Source organism: Anser anser, assembly GCF_964211835.1.
Source record: "Anser anser genome assembly, chromosome: 7".
Taxonomy (NCBI): Eukaryota; Metazoa; Chordata; class Aves; order Anseriformes; family Anatidae; genus Anser; species Anser anser.
The window spans coordinates 36,813,996-36,837,711 of record NC_139727.1 but is presented as its reverse complement, the minus strand read 5'-3'; the positions used below and the strand labels follow the sequence as shown (position 1 = coordinate 36,837,711).

The 23,716-nt window shown below is 42.6% G+C and overlaps 1 protein-coding gene across 20 annotated transcripts in view; it reads right to left on the bottom strand.

Annotated features, from left to right (window-relative positions):
* Positions 1 to 23,716, bottom strand: part of TACC2 (transforming acidic coiled-coil containing protein 2) — a 131,303-nt gene that overhangs the window by 19,276 nt on the left and 88,311 nt on the right. For 7 of the 20 annotated variants that reach the window (XM_083843716.1, XM_083843705.1, XM_083843724.1 and 4 more), the window contains 9 exons: positions 21,878 to 22,035; positions 13,679 to 14,996; positions 10,698 to 10,733; positions 9,148 to 9,208; positions 7,915 to 8,122; positions 4,286 to 4,347; positions 3,326 to 3,441; positions 2,385 to 2,556; positions 1,106 to 1,246 (listed from right to left, as the gene is read on the bottom strand). In XM_083843716.1, the coding sequence (XP_083699842.1) occupies positions 1,106 to 1,246; positions 2,385 to 2,556; positions 3,326 to 3,441; positions 4,286 to 4,347; positions 7,915 to 8,122; positions 9,148 to 9,208; positions 10,698 to 10,733; positions 13,679 to 14,996; positions 21,878 to 22,035 (2,272 nt within the window). Of the gene's footprint in view, positions 1 to 105; positions 196 to 1,105; positions 1,247 to 2,384; positions 2,557 to 3,325; positions 3,442 to 4,285; positions 4,348 to 7,914; positions 8,123 to 9,147; positions 9,209 to 10,697; positions 10,734 to 13,678; positions 14,997 to 21,877; positions 22,036 to 23,716 lie in introns of all 20 variants that reach the window. The other 13 variants (XM_083843721.1, XM_083843720.1, XM_083843707.1 and 10 more) reach the window with 6 other exon arrangements.

Below are 23,716 nucleotides of genomic sequence, written 5' to 3'. Positions count from 1 at the left end.
AGCTTTGCACTGCACTCTGAGAGCCTTAGGTACCGTGTTAAAGTAAAAGCAGCACTGTCTTAGTCTGAGCACACAACACACACGCGGCAGGCACAAAACAGATACCTCGGCATCTAAGGAGCGGAAAGAAGACAGGGTAATCTGCCTGGCTAACTTCAGTGCTTCTATCCTCATTGCAGCAAACTCTAACTCCTCCTGTCAAGTGTTTGGTTACAAGCAATCCACAAAAAAATGTATTCAGAACACAGCAAAAATGTTGAACACATTAAAAAATTAAATGTTATATTTTAATGTAGAATCCTGACAATTCCTGGGTGACAAACGTGTCCCATATTCCCTTCACGTCCGGAACATTGGTACAAAATGCCTGTCTGTGGTTAGTTTTGAGATAGCTATACAGACAATTTTTATTAGGGGGTAAGTATGGATAACGCTTTGGGTAAAAATAAATGTTTTCTGCAGTTAAAGCTGTTTTTCACAGACTTCTTTCATTCTCATTTCATGTGAATTTATGCCAGCTGCCACTCTCAATTCAACCTTTGCCGTTCTGAAATTTCACTGTGAATATTCTACAAAATATGTCCTGACACGCAAAACTGCTCTGCAGACGGATTTGCTTTTCCTAAAAGAAACTATGCCAAATTCTGCATTAGATAGATTACTAGAACAACAAGTCCTAATTTTCATTTCAGCAGTATTCAGATCTTCATCTCTGAAAATGTATCCAGACCTACTAAGGTCAGGTGTCAAGATAACTCTCCACAAGAGTCCTGTGTTCAAGCTTTATAGGGTTAGGGTTTTAGAGCTGCTTCATAAAGACTACTGGAAAATATATATACATCAATGGTATGGGATAGCTGAAACTGTCAAGGAAACTTAAATTCAATTTTATGCATTGTATGAATTAAAGTAAAATCTTTCTGTCCCTTAGGTTCCTGAAAGGCCAAAGTTACCCTGGGAAGAATTAAATCATTGCTTTCCTTCCTTTCCAACTCCACTCCAAGTCACCTCCCACCCCTTTCCGACAAGGTAAAGCATTCTCAACCTATGTAAAGACAAACTTTTAAACTCAAGTAAAAGTGACATTTATATGTCTGCTACAAACCTGAAGTTTCTGAGCAAATACTGGCGGGTTCTTTTCTGCTAAGTCAGGATCTAGATATTCAGGCTGATCACATATTGAGGTTTTCTTAGATATCCTGTTGAGAAGAGCATCAGCAGAGACAAAGGAGTCGTCAGGAGAAGTCTGGAGGGTAAGAAGGATATTGAATAAGTAATGGAGATTGTCCAAGTAATTCAGGCTGACAGCAACGTACATGTCTGCAAATCATTGATTCCTACTAATTTCATACCTCACAGAAGATTTCCTTTTTCAATACACAATTCGTAGGTGTAACAGATAAGCTTCAAGAATAATTCTTCCTAATTTAATGAGTTATACCTAAGTTATGTTCACAGTTATAAGATGATCAGGATAAAGACATAATATGAGGCTAAAACGAATTATGACAAAAGCTAGACCTCTCAGACTTGAGCACCCAAGGCTCCATACAGTGAGAAAACTCTCCAAGCTAATTCAAATGCTTTGCAACACTGTATCAACAGCATCGTTAAACAATATAAATTATGCACAGAATTAAGGTGAGCTTCTCATTCTGCTCTTCAGTAAATCATATGTTGTCATGTAACTTAGCGAGCCTAGTGCTGTAGGCATATATGAAACAAGTTCTTCTGGAAAAGTGGAAGCCTTAAAGGAACCTTCTTGAACCTGAGAAGCAATGCTCTAAAGTCTGTGTGCACTGCATGCTCAAGAAAGGAAGGGGCCACTAGTAATTAAAATCTAACCCAGATAAGCCACTGAAAAAAGTGATTTAACTGGAAGCTGGGCTAAGTTCTCTTGGTCAAAAAAGTGAATTTTACATTATCACATGACAACACAATTAACAGTTTACAAGAAAATGTGAAAGGCCACCTGTTTTTTCCAACAGGTTGTTTTGTAATTTTGAAATCTTACACCACATACAACAGAACAAACCATGTCTCTATGTTTGTTTAAAAATGCCCCTTTTATGTATAAAATATCTTTGTATATATCAGGTTAAAGTACAAAGTAAAAAAAACTGTATAAGAAAAAAGCACTTCAAAACGTCAGCTTGGAATAACTGATCAAAAGAGCATTTAAAGCTATGGGAAAATTCTTCTGCATTCCACCAGTTCCATCAAACTCTCTCCTTCATTTGGGTCCTACCCCAAGCTGTTATTAAGATCTTTAAGCATTAGTCTGAGTTTTCGCTCTGCTTGCAAGATCCACATGTTCTGCCTCTTGTATGTCATGAATTTTCTGCAACAGAACGATTCCCAAGCTCTTAACATAAATTACTTACTATTTCAATAGCCTCTGGAGTTGTTCCTAGGGTCATGGGCTCCAAGTCTTTCTGTTTTGACTTGTCTGGGGACTGTAAGTGCGCCTCTTGGCTAGCGGTTAGGACTCGGGAAGCTGGATGTTGTATTTTTATTCCAGAGGATTGCTGGGCTTCAGGGTCTTCAAAACTTGACCTGGAAAAGGATTGTGTACAGGCTTTCAGGGTGGAGCACAAGGCCTTCACAATTCTGCTTCTGGTAACACCTAAATAAGTCCTCTTCGGTACTTTCATGTGTGTAAATATAAATATTCTTTCAACTCATCTTTCTATCATTATATCTCACAACAGTTTGCAATATCCTTTAAAGCAACACACTGGAGCCATCTAAATAAACCCAGTTCCGTCAGAAAGGTTACTCACATTCCTTAAATATTTCTCACTTGCCTTTTTACCCCTTTCTCATTGTGACCTAAATCTCTCCCAAGAAACAAATTTTCATAAGAAGAACAGATGTCCTTAAAGAGCAAAATTTTTGGAAAGCAAACACAACCCACACATCCTGTCCTTATGAACTAGACTCATTGTTTAGAACATATAGCTAGGAAAGTCCAAGTGACAAGTTACAATTAGATGATTTCTAGATTGAAATGAAAACGACCGCATTATCTGAGAATAAAAATGTAAGAAGGAAGCCACAGCCTACGGAAACAGTTGCCACTATAACTCTATTTAGTAAGAATATGAAGATGAAATACATGTCCTTATTCCTTCCCGTTGCACAACTTCTGTACCTTTGCCCTCTGTTCTCTATCATATGTGTACACAGATGGGAATCTATTTATAAACAAACAACTCAGCAACACAGAAGCAGAGAGAGGAAGAACTGCCTGCTTGCGTGCTAGGATGGCAACCCAGTTCCCTGACACCCTTTTCCATTGCTGAATTTGTTTGCAGCGACATACCCTGAGCACGGCGTCGTGGAATCAGACAGTCTGATAGGAGGTGATTTGACTGGGCTCTCTTGCTGTGCATCAAACATTAGGTATAAAGATTGTTTCTTCGGGGTGCTGTCATCCTGTTGGCAACAGGAAAAGAAAGACTCAGTAACCAGTTCAGCCATTCTCCTTTACAGTTAGCTCACTGCTTTAAGTGACTGATTGACTTGACGAACAGCTGACAACATAGGACTGTAACCCAGCCCACGCTAACTGATAGTGAGATGATCCCTGTAAGGAAGAAACCATTAAAGAACGTAACCTAAACAGTTCATTCTTTGTAATGGCTCTTCCTCTCCCACTTCGGAGTTAATCAGATTTCTGGTCCTGTCAGGCAGGAGGCACCTGTTGACTGAAAGTTACCAAAATATTCATTGAAATCAACATTTTTCTCATCAGTTTATGTAACTGACAGACATACTTGATTTTTTAAACTCCCCTGTGGATACACCCCCCCCTGGATCTATTCAAGCTATCAAATCCATGAATTAAATGGAAGGCCAAACAACTGATAGCAAACATATAGCACTGCATTCTATATTTCACCTTCATTCTGAATTCTGTCAGGATTCCCTCCATCTTCTCAAAAGTTTTACTCTAATTTTCTAAAAATAGCTCAGTAGCTGGTGTAGACAGCTCTGTACTCTACACTGCTGGGACTACTGAGTTGCTTTTAATCTCCAAAAAAAGAACTACTATGATACTAGCTTAAAAATAAAATAATAAAATGGAACAAGCTCTACGAGATATAGGACAACAAAGCACATGCAATTTACCCCAGTTACGCCAATTTAAAGGAGCTGGGTTTGTAAATCTGCTTCAGGCACATTATAATTAATTTAAGGGGTAGTGAGGTTGATGGCATTATCAGGATAGTGGGTTATGACAAGGGAATGCAAATGAATGGAAATGGAAGTGAGAACTTACAGGCACAGAGGAGCCAATTTTCTCCATATATTCTATTTCATATGAGTTGCCATATTCCAATTCTGTAACAGAAACAAAAAAGAGCCATTAAATACATGCCATGAATTAATTTTTGCATAAGTAAATGAGAATTCTCATTTACGAGGGCCATTCCCATTCTGAAATTTTAATCTGATACTTTTCTATGAGATGTTAAAAATAGAATATACAGAGAGAGAAAGCAGAAGATGTACTTGCACCGATTTTCAACAATGAATCTATGACACATATCAGGCAAATGGAGTTGCCTGAAAAAATTCTGCTTTATCAGCTTGCCCAAGATTCTGCCTCAGAGCTCAGAATATTAACAAAGTTTCAGAGCACTTCCCGAGCAGATAACTTTCCCCTGTTGTGTCATCTTATCACAGAAAACACGTTTTTCAATTATTTGTAATGTTGATTCCAGTTTCCTGTAACGTACAGAAAAAGCAAGCTGTTGTAAAATAAAATCACTTCTGTTTCTTCATGTATATCATACAGTTCTTAATTAAGAAGGACAACTGTGGTATCACTTCAGATAAAAAGATGTATAAAATACCTGCATGCTCACTGAACAAGGGGTGAGACAACAGCCCAGTTTACTTGGCTGGTTTTATGTTTAAGTTATGGAGGAAAAGCCTGAGGCGGGAAGGTTTACAAAGAACCCTAAATCTAAACCCTAATAAAAATGCAAATCTTTACTGCTGCTGTACTTCTAATCTCCTAATTACACTAGGGGGAATAACCAGCATTTCCCTTCAATCCGTGGTCACCTAGTAGTGAGCTGATACAGAGGAAGACAGATAAAACACAGCAAACTGGAAAGGAGAGCATACCTTTCTGCACCCAAATAAAAGCAAAGACTTTGTTCAGTGACACCTTTACGTGACATTAAAAAATAAAAGCATCATTAATTTGTCCTAATTCTGCATTTTACCCTGTTGCCATGAGTCTAATGGTAACCATCGTTAGAACGTGTGTTCTTTAAAAACAAAGCAGCCCTAAAGATAACCTCTTACCTGTTATGTTTTGTTTTGTTTTGAATAAAAAGCACCACAGAATACAAGAAGCCCCAGTCTATGTATTTTGTAAAACAACCACTGAGGAGGAACAGCCACAAACTCACAGTAACTGACCTCTGGGAGATATTAAAGTAAAATGTCTCAGCGAAGAGAATGCGATAAGAGCAGGCTCCTCACGTTTAAATTCCTGGCACCGTCTGTTTTAATAGCAATCGGAAGCCAGGTAAGACAGACAACCTTCAGGTACCAGACACAAGCCTCTACCTAGTGAAAGCAAAACCAAACCTGAAACAAGGAGATGGTAACAACCTTCTGGATGTCTTATTGCAGGAGAAACCAAGAACCTGTCCTTGTGTATTGTGTTTACCTGCGCACAGCCCATGAGGTGCACCACGGGTGCTTGTGGGCAGCTTTACGACCCCAGACAGCCACGAGTGAGCACACAGGCACACTGCGCAGGGGGAGGAGATGCGCTGCCACCATCCTCTGCTGGCACAGGTGGCCGTGATCCCGCAGCTGCCTGCAGCACGCCTGGCATTTGCAACCCCAACTGGCTTTTGGGATAACGCGTATTTAACTTACTGATTTCAGACAGCAGCAGACAGATGGAAATACTTCAGCTAGGAACAAAAGGAACAACACTAACAGCTCGCTAACCGCAGCTTGTTTGATCTCGCCTGTCTCAGAAGTTTCCAGCACAATTACACACCATCTCCTCTCCAAGGCATCTCCTCTAAGATACCATCTCCCCTCCAAAACCTTAGGCTCCAGTTATCTCTGTACATTTAAATCTACGGATGCCCAGGATACCCTATGAGGTAAGATAATTATCTTTTATAAGTGCATACAACAGACTTACTACGTGATGTCCTCCAACTCCTACAAATAGCTGCACAATTACATCAGAATTTTCTGCTAATAATTACTGCTTATTCCTGGTCTGCGAAACACAAAAAAGGCAGCAGTTATAAGCAGAGCACGCAACAGATGAGGGCTGGATGTACCGGCTGGCTCAGTGGCCGGGCTGTATCGGTACAAAAGCAGCGCTGGGTTACAGGACAGCAGTCACACCAGCGTCTGGGAGGGGTAAAAATATCTGCACTGACAACAGCACTGGAATTACTCATAGGGCTCTCGAAGCAGCAGGAGCAAGACTGTCAAGGGAAAAAATTATTATTTTTAAGAGATCTGAAAAGCGGAAGCATTGTTGATTATAATTAGCACGTAATCTGAAACTGACTATACCATGCGGCACACATGAGACAAGACAATTAGCATTTAATTAGGAGCTTTGTGCTCTTTCTTCTACCTCTTTGATAGCTCAAATGATTGCTTTAGAGTCTCTCTTGCTCTTCTTTTGTTCTAATTCCTTCCATATAATTTAATTTTTCCCAGATTTTGGTGGTTATTTTCTAAAAAGTATTTCTTGACTTAAAAATTTCTTTTAACCCAAATGAAGTGAATCTGCTATCTAAAACTTCTCGTTTGACTGGAAAACCAAATGGATTAACCCAGACTGAAATACTTATCTGAACAGAAGACTCAACAGATTTCCATAAAGTCATGAGCACGTGCATGTGAATATGTGCGGTCCCATTAAAACCAGGGTGATCATTCATGCCTTTTAGTGTCAGACACATTTGACTTAAAAGCTTAGCAGTTTTTAATCAGGCAAAAACTCCTCAGACCCTGGCTAAAATGGTACAGAGCAGCTCTAGTGGCAGCCTGGGACTCGGGTCAAAAAGTCAGGAACAATAACGAAGCCTGATCAAGAAGGAAAAGTTTAAGCCAAGTTAAACTCCTGCATTCCTCCCACCCTCAAAGCTGACAATCTGCCTAGAGCAGATGTTGCAGAGCCGTATTTCCTCTGGTAACCTCAGTGAAGGCCACACACACATTTCCAACTGGCTAAATTCTCTCTTCCATGTTTTGCAGACCTGGAATGACAGGCCTCTTCACAGAAACTTCCAGCTTTAGCTTGCAGCTGCTTATAGAAAGGTACTAGAGGAAAAATCATAATAAGCCGCCATAGAAGGTGATATTGTCTGGCTCCTGAATGTCTACTGTCTTCCATGGGGGATATCCTGGCATTTTTGGGCATAAAGAAACCTGGATCCCAGAAGCCTGGAGGGGAGGTGGTATGCTAAGGGTCTTAATGCACAACCTTTGAGCAGGATTTTAACCTGGGGCCTTCAATACTTGATCACATTTTCTACCACTCACTTGACAGGCTCAGGCAAAAACACTGGTGCAGTGACCCTGGATCTAAGAGCACTAAACAAGAGCTGTTTCAACCCCTAGTCTCCTGTGATGACACAGAGAGAACAGGTAGCATGCACCGAAGAACACCGCATGTCTATAAGTAACCATAAAAAGAAAGAAAAAGTTAATTTTCTCCAAAAGACCTTTTCATTTTCCTTTGAGCTGCCTTTCTACTCTCTCTTGAAAACCCAAGACAAAACAATTCGGGTTATTTATTCAGCTCCCCATTAGTGCCAAGTTCCTCAAACTGGTCCAAAGAGCACCATTTTTTAGGGCTCCTAAAAAAATAACATTAGCTGGGTGCAGACAGTCCTGCATAAAGCATACCCTCGGTAGGAGAGCTGAATTTAGTCTCATTAACAAACGTAGACAGATCAGATGGCTGCGGGTAATCCTGCTTGTCCGTGTTCAGGTCCACAGTCATGCAGGTCCACTTCTGACTGGTCACCGAAGACGCCAGTTTCTCCTCATCTGTCGCATGAACGACCGTGGATATGACAGGAGGTGTTTCTGGAGTAGGCAGTGGGGTGGGATCCTGTAGAAAACAAGGGCTGATTAATGCTCTTCTCTTCCATTAAGGGACAGAATAGTCAACGCTGAATTCCTCTGCCTGACCACAGTCATCTTTTTAATTCCGTGCTCTTCACTGCAGCCCTGTAGAAAATACTTACAGAAAAATATTAAGCGCTTCATTGGGAATTGTACTAGTGACAAGTCCTCCTGGTATAGCTAAACTCTCTGATGATAAACACTCGTGTTGCAAAGCTGCCTTGATAACAAGGAAGAAAGAAAACCCAGAATGGTTTAAATCTGTCAGGCACTTGACATAAGTGGCACCCATCACCCATGACAGAAGTCCCTGAGTAGCTACACCGACTTTTTAGGCTTCCCTCAAATGAGCAAGCCTGCCTAGGGCTGAGAGGTCAGGAACCCTTTCTTCACTTCTGGGCTGTCAGTAAAAGGGGAGGACGGCCGAGGGGAAGATGAAAGCAGCACGGAAGGAGCCGTGCCGCATCAAAGCAGTTGGGCTCTTACAGGCGGAGCAGCTTTTGTTAACTCCTCTTCCAAGAAAGCCACCTGCTGGCTGTTTATGACAAGGAATAAAACCATCCGAGCACATGCTCCTGGTAGAGCAGCCCATGTGTTTTATTTCTGTTTTCCTTCCAGCCCACCAGCTTTATGCATTCGGTTTCTTACTTTGATATCAATTTCCCAAGTCAGAAAGTTAGCTTCATTTTTCAGACTGATACCTGACTTAAAGGTATTTATTCATCTTGCTGCTCTGTTGTAATGTAGGGCTTTCCAAAGCACGTTCATTAATAGTCTAATTGCAATTCCCAGGGCTAATATACATTGTACAGGAGCTAATATACATCGTATGCAGGCCAAAAGATTAATACCTTATGATTATAGGCCTGTGTGCTATACATGGACACCAATATGCTTATATTCTTTACAACAGCTCTTCTATTATTAGATTCTACATTTAAGTAAATGAAATTTCTCTCTGTGCCCCTCCAAGAATACAATAACACAGATCACAATGATGCAGTACTTTACCTGAGAAGGAGGATCGGATAGTGGGGATCTTTTTGGTGATTTTTTCACCCTAAAAGTATCACTAAAAATAGAATTAAAACAGTTAATATGGTAAAACCAGAAAGAATCGTGTCATTTCACACTTAGCAAGAGGCAGCTACAGAAAATGCAATCTCTGTAAGCCTTTCTGCTTCAAAATCCCATCCATTAGGCAGCAGCACCACAGAGAAACATGCTGTAGGGACTTATTTTTGTCATGCACTTGGAACAGGCCTTGATTCCCCAAAAGCTGAGAAAAGCAGGATTGCCATATTTCTAAATTCACTGAAAAAAAGTTTTTTTTTTTCCTTTCATGCTAGCTACTGACACGTTTACAGAGCTGCTTCATTGCAATTCAAATCCCCGCTCCACCCCAGGCATCCTCAGTGGCCTCAAGCAAACTTCTTAGCTTGTCTGCTTCAGTTTCCCACCTGAAAATCAAGCCCAAACCACATCTTTAGAAGAATGACCTGAGAATTAAAACTGTGATAGTCAGCAAGCTCTAAGAACCCCATAAGTCACTAATGAGAAAGAAATGGGTGTGCTTTGGATGAACTACACAAAAAGCGAGGCCGATGCTGTTGCCAAGACGCCAGCACAAAGCTCCGTCTTTACTCGTACACCCAACAGTCCACCCTTAAAAACAGCTACAGCAACCAATATGGCAATTCTGCTTCCCCTGACAGCTCAAATGCAAACTGGGACTACACACACTGCAGCCCTTCAGAATCCCCCAAATTTGAAACAGGCAAAAAGAATGAAGAATTTGTGATATATTTATGAGTGTTGCCTTTATGTTTATTCACAACTGGTTGAAGGTATTTCCTAACAGGGACATAAACCAATTATCTACCTGGTCTCTTGCTGTGCATCGCCACAGCTACTCAAACACATTTTTGCTACTAACTAGAAAAGGCGGAAAATATCACACCAAACTCACTGATAAAGATTTAATGTTAGAATTTGAGATGCTGCGCCAACAATTACTGCCCATCAGCTCATCCCTGATCAATGAGTAGCAAGGTCAACACTGGAAATTATAATGGAGGGTTTCAGTTGGTAGAGGGTGAATCAATACCACATCTGTAGGGGAAAATAAATTGGGCAGCTGAATATTAGGGTGTTCAATGCAACTAATTATCTAGTTAGGGTGCTGGAAATAATTAGGATAACTTATTCCTTTAAGAAGGAGAAACACTTTATGCGGTACTTAAGCAAGAGTGATTGTACAATGTTGTTGTACAACAGCAGAAATAAAACTTTACTGTATTAGCTCAAGGATAGGAAATCTGTATGGTTTTTAAAAGAGGATCTTCTTTGACAGGCAAACTGATAATGAGGCACCAGATTCTTGTAGCTCATTCACAGGCAGGCGTTTTACTTAAAAAAGCTTTCATATGTGCCAGTGAAGTGACACAGTTAGCATAAGAGCTTCATGCTGATTAACTGATCATGCTGCAAAATAAATGAGTAAAATTAAAAAGCCCATAAATCAAAGAAGAAACTGGAAATGTTAGCTTGGAATTACTTACAACAGAGAACATACAGACATCACATCTTCTACCATCCTAAGACAAATAAGACAAAGAAAAGAGAGACAGACAGAAGGAACTGACAAAAAAGATAAACCTACAAACAGTCCGTTAATGTTAATGTGTTAAGGCAACCCGGTCATGCACATCTTCTACCTGCATAATGTTAACCTCTACTTTTTATTGTGAAATAGTTTAAGAGAAAAAAAATATTAATTAAGTTCTTTCATGTTGTGAAATTCAGTGAGATACTTTAGCCACGCTTCCATCTCACAAAGCACATTTTTCAAAGCCGAGGCCACTGAGCTAAGTTTTTATCAACCAGCCCTGATGGTAGCCACCTGCTTTTTGCCTCCCCAACGCAGCACTCGGTTGGTGAGGGATGTCGGCCCGCCTGGAGCAGCGCTTAGGCTTCGGGGAAGAGCACTGCTACCGAGCCCGGCAGCTGCTGCGCCGCCCTCCTCACGGGCGGCACCCTTGGGAGGTGGCGCCTTCCGTCCCTCTCGCCCGGCGCTTTGGGGAGCGAGGCCGACACAAGGCCCCTGTTTTGCCTCACCGCTGTCAGCAGGCACTCGGGAGGCATCGGCTGCTCTTTGTTCAGCATCTCCTGAGCACGACGAGCTGTCTCCAAACAGCTCAGCACTTAGGCATACGACCAGCGAGTGATTTGTGTCGAGCTGCCATCTTTTCTAAAAATTCCCCCTCTTCACACGGGGGTCAGTCCTTCGACTGCTTCAGGTTTCATTCACGAACAACAGCCGGTTATTTTTATTGATTGTGAGGGATGTAAGGCAGCGTACAGCACAGGCTCAAAGCAGTCAAGCTTAGCAAGGGCTTAAGCTCGTGCCTGGCTTCTTCACCTCCCATAGGCCTCACCTAGAAATTGAAGTCTGGCTGTATGAGGAAAACGTTCTCAAACTGGCCCATGGAGTTTTATTTCTGTAACCCCCAACGCTGCTAGTAACCCCCCTGACTTGGCAAAAGCCACTAAGTAGGGTTTTAGAAGTCCTGGTAGATCACAGCATCACTTCCACCCCAAACACCCTCCTTTCTGCCCCTTGGAGCCGAAGCATTTTGCCCCAGCTTCTCTCTGCTGCCCCATCTGCTGCCCCCACGCCCGCCCTGCATCCCACGGAGGAGCCATGCTGAGAGCCCTTTTTGCAGAGAAACCAGTGACAGGCAGAGGCAAATACAGCCACTGCTTCCCACAGCAGCCCCCAGCAAGCCTTAGGCCAATTTTCTTTTAGAGGCATTACAGCTGCTGGCATTAAGGTGCAAATCCTCTTTGTTAGGAACCCAATGCAGAAGCAGGTTATGGGGCTGCAGTGGGCAGATGTGTATCATAACACAGCAAAATCGGTCCTAGGCAAGGGCAAAAAAATCCTGTAACCCTCCTGAAATAAGATTTACGAAACTCTTTTTAAATTCACGTTGTCCCCAAGTTAACAATTTGGAATTGATTCCGCTATTCACAGCAGATGGTGGACCCACGAGGTTTGTAGTGGGGGTCTGTCCGCTCCACAATGACTCCTGGATGACACAAGGAGGCTCTGGCTGGCTTTAAATATTGGACTTCAGGATCTGGTGACATTAAAATCCCCCTCTCTCCTTCTGGACTTCCCAAGCAAGACTCAAAGAGTTCCTCTCCTGCAGTCAGACTTTTAAATCTTTTTCTTTTGGACCAAACCAGTTTGGACTTTAGGCTCAGAAAACTTGCATCAGCTTAGTATCCATCTTAATTCTCACCTTAATTCCCCCTAAATGTGAGGCACATCTCAAAAAGAAGCAAAACCACCACCACCAAAAAAAAAAAAAAATAAACAGGCTCCTCCCTTAATAAACGTCTCAACTGTACAGCAGTCTGACTTCCAGAATGCTCCTAAAAACTAAAAATGGCACACGCTTCCTCAAATCTGGCAAGGGAAGTGAATTAGATGTCTGGATGGTAGCTGGCAGCTCAGGAAAACTGAACAATCTTCTTCTCACTGCACGAGGTAGGACATTTTTTGCATGCTTTACATCAACTATATTATCTTCAAATTGCCTGGCTTTTACCCATTTTTAGTTACATTATTTTTAGTTAGCTGACATTTAAACGATAAAGGGACATGCTGCGAGATATTTTCTTATAGATACATACAGAATAACAATTTCAGATTAATGGGGTATAAACTTACTGATTACCAACTCAAAAAAATATAAGATAAGGGTAAGATAGCAGAACATGCACACCAGCAAGTGAACCACTGGATTACCAGAACTAGCCACTGAGGTTCCTATCCAAATATCTAAATACAACAATTTTGAACATTTATCATGCAGTTTGCCCAATGTGCCTAAAGGTGGATGTTCCCCTACCATGTAGCAGTCTAGGAGATTTCAACCCTTCTGAAGAATCCTAAGCTCTTTCACAGAAAGGAAACTTCAAGTTTTTTAGTCCTCTATTTAAAAACTATCCATTTCACTTCTGAGAACACCGCACCTTTCGATGTGTTTTCTTTTCAATAGTGTAAGTCACCGGATAAAACCTCCTGTGTGCAGTAGGGGATTTGTTCTTGCCTTACTATTTCATGTCCCACTCAAAAAATATGATTCATAAAATATTCTTTACCGGTATGAATCAGCTTAAACAATTTCAAATTCCAAGATGAGGTCACAGAAAATTTGGCACAAACTTGAGAAAATTTGGACTTAATCAGATTGAAAGCTACACTGAGCCCCTAAACTTCAAAAACCCAATACCCAGCCCAGTGGCCTCATCTGGCTTAATTTATCCCTGGTTCTCCCTTTTGGTCTGGAAACGTCAAGCTATTGAGGTAACAGGTTGAGGGAAAGCACATACAGGCAGGAGTCCAGCTGCATGGTTAACAACACTCAGCGGCATCTTCCTTTCTCTATTCAACCCTAAAACCGATATAAGTGGGCTAACGGGTAGGGATGTGCTGCTTCTAATCCAGAAATAGCTGAGCCCTTTAACTTACGTCTTTAGAGGCGTCTTCTTCTTTTTTGCGGGTTTATTCAAGCTGTCTCCATCGGTCCCGTTTGTTTCATTGGCACTGGCTGGTATCTCAAAGGAGGCTGGAGATTTGGTGGGCGAGCTGGCGATCTTAGAAGACGACTTGAAAGGGTCAATAGAGTCCTCGCACATGTCTGGCTCGAAACTGTACGTTTGTTGAGGCAGTTTGGGAGATTCTTGCATTTTTGTACTAGATGAGAACGGGTTAAAATTGGGATCATCCCACTTGTCAATATCAAAAGTGTAAGATCCTTTTGTGATAGGGATCTCATTTGGATCAGTGGGTGTCTTGGTTGGTGTGGTCGGAACGTTATCAAGCTTTTCCACTGACTTTTTAGTCTTTGGCCTCCGTAGTGGCATTTTAGCACCAGGCTTTTTACCTGCTTTTTTAGGAGGAGTGCTCTCCTGCGGGTCTTCACCGATCCCTTTTTCTTCAGAATAATCAAACTCCAGCCTCACCGCAACACCTTTGACCGGAGGGTCCTCTTGTCCTCCGGTGTCAGGCGGAGTCACCTCCACAGCCTCAGGTGCCGTTGTAAGAGGTAGCGTTTTCTTACTGGCAGGGGGAGAGTTTTGTACTTTGCTGCCCCCAGTGCTAAACGCACTAATCCCTTCAAAACTGTCTGGATCCAAAGGGTAGGATCCCTCAGGCACAGCTGGGGCCTCCTGTTTCTCAGCAGAGATTTTAGAAGGTTCAGTACATTCAGGTTTTACTGAGTCAGCCTTTGCTTCAGATGTTGGTTTATCCTCACCTGGGGCAGAAGCTGCTTGGTCAAGGTCAGACGGCTCTTGTGGCGTTTCCTTCACAGGCGGAGCATCGAGAGATTTTTTTGCTGACGGCTTCTTTTTTAAGGAAGCTGGCCTGGATTTCTTGGTTCGCTTAAGGGTACTGGAAGCACTACTTGAACCAGTACCATATGCATCTGCTGCTGGCGCTAGCGTCTCATTATTGCCAAGATAAGACGCTCCATCAAAATCACTAGCTTGCAAGCTAAGAGACCGAGATAATGTAGATTTGGAAATTGGCACTGAATCGGTTGATTTTCTTCGAACATTCGCTTTGGGGTCACGATTCTTCGATTCCGGAGAGCTCGGTCCTAAGGCATGGAGAGAATCGACCAACTCAATGTTATCAAAGTCCAAGTTGTACGTTCCACTGCTGGCTATTGGCTTGTCCTCATCAAAGACGGTGGAAAAAGAATGGGAAGGGGGACGGAAAGGGCTTTCTTCAACGGATTCACTGTGGGACACATCAGCTACAGGGACAGTTTCCGAAGATAATCCTGTGGGAACAAACAGAAAAATCAGCGAATTTTAAACACATTTTAAAAACTGGTGCTTAGTAATCTTGCTATAATCTAATACTCACACACACAAAAAAATAATAAAAATAGTAAAAAAAGAAAGGGTAAAAATCATTCAGATGGAGTAAGCAATGATTGAAGGACATAGGAACTGAAGTGACATTTTCAATATACGAACTAGATAAGAAAAAAAAAGTTCTCCCCAGGAAAAAGATTCAAGTCAAGTTGCATGAAAACACAAAATATGCATTGGAATAGCCTCTTGAGGATACCTTCTGAACTAATTATCACTTAGTTAAAGAGATGGATATTACTATAACATTCTAAATACGCCACGTACCAGAAAATCCGAACTTTGAACATTTTATTGCTCGTTTTCTCCTATTCTAAAGAGTTCACAGCATTGTGTCAGAGCTCTTCTGCAGTAAATTTCCTGTAAATTTGGCCACTGCTTCAGCAATTACATGTTGATCTTAAGTTTTGTTTCCCATGTGCTATTTTTACTAATTTCCCAGAGGGACAGCACAATGGAACATGGCTTCCTCTCCACAACCCATCAATGTTGCTCCTCTGTCTGCCCCAAGAAGTCAATACACTAAACTTTGACCTCATAATTCCAAGTTTACAATAAGACACGAATCATGGAGAATTTCATATGAAATAAATTACGGCAAATATTATAAAAAAAATAATCAGTTCAACAACTATATAAGTAATCTCAGTTGCAAATATTCTATAAGAAAGACAATTAGAAGCTGCCTACAGATTATTCAAAACAGATTTCTCAAAGCATAGTGCTAACTCAGTGATGAAAGGAAAATTTTATAGAGAGAATTATATGCCAGAACCATTCAACCGAACATCTTTTCATTGTAATTAAAGGCTCGCTTATCAAATGGAATCCTAAAAAGATTTATAGCAGCCTCTTGACTTGTTATATATTGGACAAAATAGAAAAATATACAGTGCATATCAAAAAGAAAGTACACCAGTAGGAAAGGATTAAGATGATGGACCCTTCTGCCTTCCACCTCATTAAAGTTCATTACCAAAATGCTTTACGGATCCTGGATATGGCTTGCTCCAGTTGTCATTGTCCCTGCCCAAGCCTAACACCGTCACCTCCACCACCGTGTCCGTGTCCCGGTCAGGGTGTGGAGCCCTGGGAAATCCCTCCAGTTCACAACCCACGCTACGCTAAACTGGCTGCTAGGGCTGCACCCAGCAGCTGGGCTCCCTCTGATGAGAACGGGAGCAAAATGATTCAGTGCTTCCCACTGAGCAACGCAGCATTTTTCGTGTTTTCAATTTTAATGTCATGCAATTTTAAAGAGAAGCACACTCAAGCAAAAATGAATGCTTTGCTCATCCTTAAATGATTTCAGAGAAATTTCTATGCATCTTTTTCACTTCATTCTTGACATGTTTTGCAAAACAATTTACATTTTGCCCAGCTACATTCATTACTGCTTTTCATAAAAGCAAGGTGGACAGAGAATGAATCACATTTTGTCAGAAGTTATGAGTGGATTAAGAACAGAAAGAACTGTTTTTCTTTATTCCAGAAGAAACAGTATCTCTGCATAGAAATGATGGGAATTATTACTTACGGATGTAGAGAACAGAAGAAGTTTAAGGAAATCAGATACATTTCCCATAGCAGTAGCTTAGAGCAGCACCAGGTATTTTCAGAGATTTTCAAAGGAGTGACAGCTACACAGTTTCTCTCAAGACTCAAATTTTACGGAATTACGTGAACTAAACATATTGTTTTACTGCGTTTTTTTTTTTTTTTTCCTAAATGAATGCTAGTAATGAGGCAGTATTTCAGGACAGTTTATTTTTTCCTCATCTCCATGGGGCTGTGCTTGGTTTCAGTCTGGCTGATTGGCCATTCATTAGGCACAATTTGCTGAGCTCGTGTTTGCTTCACACACACCTCACTTCTGACGCTGGTGGGACTCAAAGAGTGTCGTAAAACTCCAGCGTTAGGCTCATCTGTGCGTTTTACACCACCGTGGAAGGGAAGACACCTAACCGGGATACAGAGCTATAAAAACCGCATAGCTCTACAACGTCAGCACAGAACAAATCTAGGTCAGCGTGAAATAAAAGAGGGATCTGAACACAGCCTTCTGAAATTACGCGTGGTTTTCATTCCCTCGTGTGCCCACCAGGGGTGAGGCTTTTTGTTCAAAGTCAGTACAAACATATATTTAATATAGATATATATAAAATCAATGCCCTGCAGGACCTGGAGTGCAGCAGACAGATGCGGTAGAGTTGAATTTGGGAAGGCATCACAGCAGCAAATGAATGTGTGACGCTTCCCATGCCCAGGGTAGACCAGCCTTCCAATTTGATGTTCTCCATGTAACACGGAGCTTGAAGCCCTTTGGTTGATTATTTCACAGCTTCCTCCTCACCAAATCCTTCACCCACAGTACAGATTTCTGCAGAGCGCAGCTCAGCTCACCACTGCGATATTTCCGTTGTTTCTTTATGGAACGACGTGGGAAATGGAGAAGACAGCTTTTGGGAGCCATGCAATGCTGCTCTTCGGCTCCTGCCCCACTGCCCGGGATCACCTGCCTGGGAATGGCAGCAGTGCGGGAGGGGAAGAGGTGAATGCTCTTTGCTGTCGCAGAGTAGCACAGCTTTGTAGCACTACAAAGAGATATTAAGACCTGACTTTAAGAGCATATTCAGAGAGCAGAGCCATTTGTCTTCTTAGACCACACGATTAAGCAAATCAGTCTTACTAATTACTGCATTTCATTAAAATGCAGCTCGATCGTGGAGGAAGGTACCACGCTACAAGCTCTGCAAAGGAAGGCAGAACTTGCTCTGGAGAGAGGCCAGCACAAGGTTTTAAACGAGGCTCATGCCTTTTAGGGGCTTATAGCAGGGTGCTGACAGTCCCCCACAAATCGTCCCAGTAGGAGATGCCCACAGGCGGGTACTAGGTGGTGGAAAGCATTCCAGGAGCATGAGTGACAGCAGAGAAACCTGTACTGAAAAACAGGTGCTCCGCGAAAGAAATCTCCCATTGCATTCATTGAGAAGGCCCAAGGACTATTCCTTCTGCACGGACATTTCTTTGCACAGAAAGTCTGCCTGGATTAGGCATGAAAAAAACCCACCGCCAACAACAAAAAAGCACCAACAAACCCCAGGCTTCTTGACTGCAGGTGGTGAGACCTCTTGTGAGAGCGGCATGAAACATTCAGTGCGTGGCATTTTCATGTCACCTACCGTGGCAGAAGAAAAACTCGCAGGAAAGCCATTATAAGGCTGCTTGCGTTCATAAACAAACAAAAATCGACAAAGCGGATACTTTCTTATTTTTCTAGTCAACTACAGAAATCAATTTTTGAGCGTTATGATTTTGTACCAAGATTGTGACAGCACCTCGGATGACAGCAAACCTCCAACAGCCCACCAGGATCGTGGGGCAGCCCCAGCCCTCCCTGAAGGAAGCTGCAGAGATGCCCCGCGCAGCCCCGCAGCCCACGTGCAGGGCATGCGGTGCTCACCGGCGAGCACAAAGTTACCAGGCCTAATAAAGCAAATACAGCAGAAATTAAATTATACTCCTGCTTTCTAGAGGAAAAACAAGGATGAAGAAACGTTTGGAAAATGCATGCAGCATGCACCCCCACACTGCTATAATGAAATACCTCAGCAGACAAGCACACTTTGCCTGTAGCACATAGGAATTGGAATTACCTAACACTACACATTTTCAAACAGCTTATTTCACGTTCCTGCTTGTCATAAAGGCCTTTGAAGTTATGAAATCAATTACTAGCACTATTGTTAAAATTGCTGTAAAAATACTTCTGCCATTTATTCTGAGTTAAAATGTTGGATATAAAGCTTATTTTCAATTTTCTTGTGTCAGGCAAAAACACAAAAGAATGTTTTCCATAGAAAAATTCAGTTTGTTTTTGTCTGGGTCATCATCTCTCTACTGGGAGGGCTGACTTCAATTCCCCTGGCACAAGAAGGAACTGGACACAGGTCTCCCACAAGAGTTGAGTGGGTTGTAATGAGCAGACGGGGCTCCAGCTCTTGCATCTTCCCCCGTGTATAATCTGAGTTCTCTAAATCATTTGAGAATGTAGGGGGAGAGGAAATGCCCCTGCCTAAGCAAGAATTCCTGGCCAGAGACAGGGAATTTGAGAGAAAGGGCTTGAAGCACTTCGTGGTGCTCAGTTGGACCAAGAAGAGGACCCTGCTGCGAGGAGCCGATGGGACAGGCTGGGGACCCGCAGCCTCCTGTGCATTCACTTCACCTGAACTAGGTGCACGGAAAGCTCCTGGCCTACAGATAAGCACCTCAAACGATAATTTAAAAGGCTACCAAACTTAAGAAGAGAACAAAATACCAACCTCAAGCTCATTTGCTTCGAGAGTCCAACCCGCGCTCCCCACAGCCAACAAAACGTTGGGACGGGCGCTTCCCTCCAGACCGGCCCGCCGAGCGGCTCCCCGCTTCTGCTCAGCCCCTCGCTCTGCCGCTGATGGACTGGGGCCATGCAGCAGGTTTCACACCACCAGGAGCTGGTACAAACCCAGGGTGTCTCTAGCTGTATTTCACTTTCATCATATTTATTAAGCCAGCGTTGAAGTCAACCTAATTAAAAACTCTCCTCTTGGCTTTCCAGCAGTGGGGTCCAGCTGTTGCGCTAATGACGCGATGCGGCATCACCGCAACCGTCTGCATCCATAATTGTTGTCAGACACAGATCAAATGATCCTTCAAACACTTCTGTGCTTCCTCCTTCCACCCAAACACACGCTTCATCACCAGCGTCCTGTCGAAGACAAAGGCGCGCGGCTGGCGAAGCAGAACCCCAGCTGGCCGGCGCTGCCTCTCGCTGCGTGCCGGGCTCTCCTGTTGCCCATATTCCTTATTCCTCTTAGCGAAACCTCTTTATTTAGCTGTATGGTACCAACGAGGAGCCCTGCTTCAACTGCCCATAGCCCCCCGGTAACTCATCCTGTTTGTGCGCAGCCACATACACAACCTATGAGGTAAGTAACCTGTAAGATAACTGGGACTTGAGTGGTTTATAAAACACAAAACATTAAACCAAAATGTCACTTCTCTGAAGCATATAAACACCTAAATTACAGTCTCACTGTTGTTAATTTCTTCAAAAGGTTTCAGAAACAAGTGAATGCTTTGTGTTGCCCTCCTACATCTGAATTTTTTCTGCATTACACAGCTCTCTTCTCCCGTATAACCCCCCCCGTTGTATAACTGCATTTTGCATCATTTTGGAATGCGGAACGCGGCTCTGGTAGTTTGTGGCAATTCGCCTCCCATGGACAAATCTGATTTGCAAATGAAACATTTTCATCTCTGCCATCCAATGGCTTTTAATATAGTTCACGCTGGCTATGAATAGATATAGTCAGTTTCCTATCTTTATTTGGGAATGCCCAAAAGAAAGGAGGAGGAGGTCTGGGACGCAGGAAGAAAAGAATCGCATGTGACAGGGACGCACATGTGTATTCAGGGGTTGAAGATAATCTACTGCAGTAATTAAAAACATGCTGCAATGCTGTTTAGCATATGCATTCTTTGTTCTCTCAGCACTTAACTTGTTTTGTCATCGCAGATACTAAGATTTAGAAAAAGGAAGGAAGATGGAGAACGAGTAATGTTGCTTGCTGCAGTGAAGAAGGAACTGTAAAGGAGAAACTGCCAGGAGAGCTCTTCCCAGTATTTTATTTCGTGGAATCAGTTTGTTGAACATCCTTCTAGTTTCTTTTAAACTCATAGCATAAAATCACACTCTTAAAGAGCACTCCTTAATGCATAAGCCCCAGAAATGCTTTAGGTGTCTCAAGCCATTTCCAAGACTTATTTGTCGCATTCCCAAAGGTTTAAATCAAGCTCGACAGCATTTGCAATACACGCACCAGCCACGGACGTTGCTTTGCCACTGCTAAACGCAGCCACTACAGTGGGAAATGGAAGCTTTAAAGCACTGCATGGCAGCATTATGCAGCTTTCCAAAGGAAACGTAAGCCAGCTTTAGCCTGCTTAGAGTAAAATTGCCTTTACACAATTTAGCAATGTAATCAAGATGACTTGGCTTTTGGATGGGAAAACAGACAGCATAATAGGCAATTCAGTCTTAAACTGTTGAGCTGTCATTTGACAACCCAAACAAAGCTATTTTGGGATAAGGAGTGCCTTCTACTCCCCCATATTCTATTATCCAATTTGGAGAACAAAGAACACCTTTTGTGGGGGGGAAGAGGGCAAAGCTTTTTGTTTCTGGAATGTAATATTCCCTTCTTAAAAGTTACCTTGCCAAGATGTTCCATTTTTATGTATCTATATTACCTATACATTCACACTCATACTGCTCTGTTACTGTACCACAGAGCTAATATAAATATTTCTGCTGTTCTAGGAGCTTTTTGTTCACTTTCTGCTTTAGGTGCCAATACAGTTGAAATAGTATTTTGTTAACTGTCGCTGCTAGCAGTGTTCAGCCAGGTGCCTGCATGTCGTACCTCCTTTTTCTAGGCACCTGACTCTGAAAAGCTCCTAAAATACTGGGAAGAGGGAATGAAATTTGATTCTAAAGGAAGAATATTTTTTCTAGAAAGCTCCTATTTCCTTTATTATTTGCCCAATGGTATGGGCAGATTCTCTAATACTTTACTCCAGGAGCTGACAGGGTTTCTCCTCTCAGCACGGACAAGGCTCAGCATACACTAACTGATCTCCCAGGAAACAATTTATTAGCATCCATTCCTTGCCTCTGCTAACACAAACACCTCACCTCAGCTTCACCTTCCTCAGCAACCTGTCCCACCCACGGCACGCTCCTTACCCGTGTCTTCCAAGGACAGCTGGGGCTTTATTTCTTGTTCTGCTAGGTCTGCTACAACTGCTGCCGCCGCTTCGGGGGGTGGCTGGGGCGGTGATGGTGGAGCCTTGACCGGTGTGGTGGACTCCGGGGTCTCAAATGCTTCTTCTGAGTCAGAGCTCCTGGGGAAAATCAAGCAAGAGAGAGCTTTCTTAACAGCCTGGTCTAGCGAGGAGAGGGAAGATTCATGTCGGCAGTGGAAGATCCTACTCGGAAACGCAGGGCTTTCTGAGCTGATGGCAGAGACCTCAGCTATCAGGCCACCTCTGCGATTTCCAAAGGGATCCCACAAGGAGATATTACACCACAGTGTGATTTCCAGAGCAGAATATCATGGCCACGATCTTCTGGTCACTCCTTTGTGTCACAACAGTGAACACGTATTTGGAAACAAACCCACGCTGCAGAGCCTGCTTTTCAGTGTGAAGGAGGTTCAACCATGCACACAACACCGACACCCCTATATCAGTTTCCGAAACTTTCCTTGGTGCAAGTGTACATAAACGAATACATAAAACGAAAAGGATCTTCTCAAGAGTTATTTCATAGCTTCATTAAAAAAAAAAAAAACAAAAAAAAAGCTCTTAAAATAGCAAAGTTCCGTGTGTGCTCCTACAGGTGAGAGCACACACGGAGATACCTGAGGTGCAGCTCATCCTTGGGTATGCTGCTTCCAGGGAAACACTTTTTACTTTTTTGTAGAATTTTCCCTAGCCCTCTGTAAACAGTAAACGTAGAGGTTTGTTAAAAAGGTGAGATGAGGCGTAAAATGCACAGTCCTGGTACCGCCAATAATCCTTTTCTAGCACTGCGGGCTCACGCAGCCACAAGCAAGAGAAGGACCCCAACGGGTTGGTGTCAGCCCAGCGAGGAAACAGCAGTACCCCGCATGGAGCCAGTCAAAGGAAATGCAGGCCTGAAAGGCAACACCTATAGGAAATGATGGGAAACCTAAATGATAAGTGAAGATCTAAACCACATAAGGACTTGCAATCTACTCTCGCAGGAGCAGATCTGAAAACCTGGAATCCTGTTTAAACTACATCCCTTCAAAGAGGCAGCGTGCCTTAAGTTCAAAATATTTTAAGTTTACGAACAACTGAGAACAAAGAACTTCTGGAAATAAAGCTCCACCGTAGTTAGTCAACAAAGTAATGTTTTCTCCTCCTTCCACAGAAGTGCTTCAGGAAACAAAGTCGAAGAACCAAACAGAAACAGAATGTGGTATTTTTCCTGTAGAGAAATGTTTCCGGTCATAAAAATAAACCTAGAAAGTTATCATCTAAACCAACAAAATGAAAGGTAATTCGTCCCTCTCGTGTTTTCACGTGATTCTCATTGCCTGAGCTTCAGCACAGCTTCGTTTTGCCAATATTTAGTAATCTCAGCAAGGTTCCGATCCGATACTTTTAATTTTCACCTGCCCCCCTCCATAAGCAGCAATATAATCAGTAAAAACTTTCTTAACCATAACTCAAATGCAGCTGAGTTTGTTACGAGGAGCAGTCGTGATAGCAAAGCTCGGTATTTAGCACGGAGGTCTGAAGGGAAGCCCCACACCAGAGAAGTGTTCGTTGTCACCTCCTGCAATGTGGGAGAGAGCGTAAAGCCTGGGAGCATAGCCCAGGACTGAGCTCCAAGGTCTACATCGCATATATCCTGGGAAAATGAGAACCTGTGCTGAATTGGGTCGGTTTTCCTTAGAGAAAACACGGGATGGTCTCTCTCGCATAGGATATTTTTAAGACTGCAATTGTACTTTCAAACCGTAACAAAAGATTTTCCCAGAACAACAGGATTTCC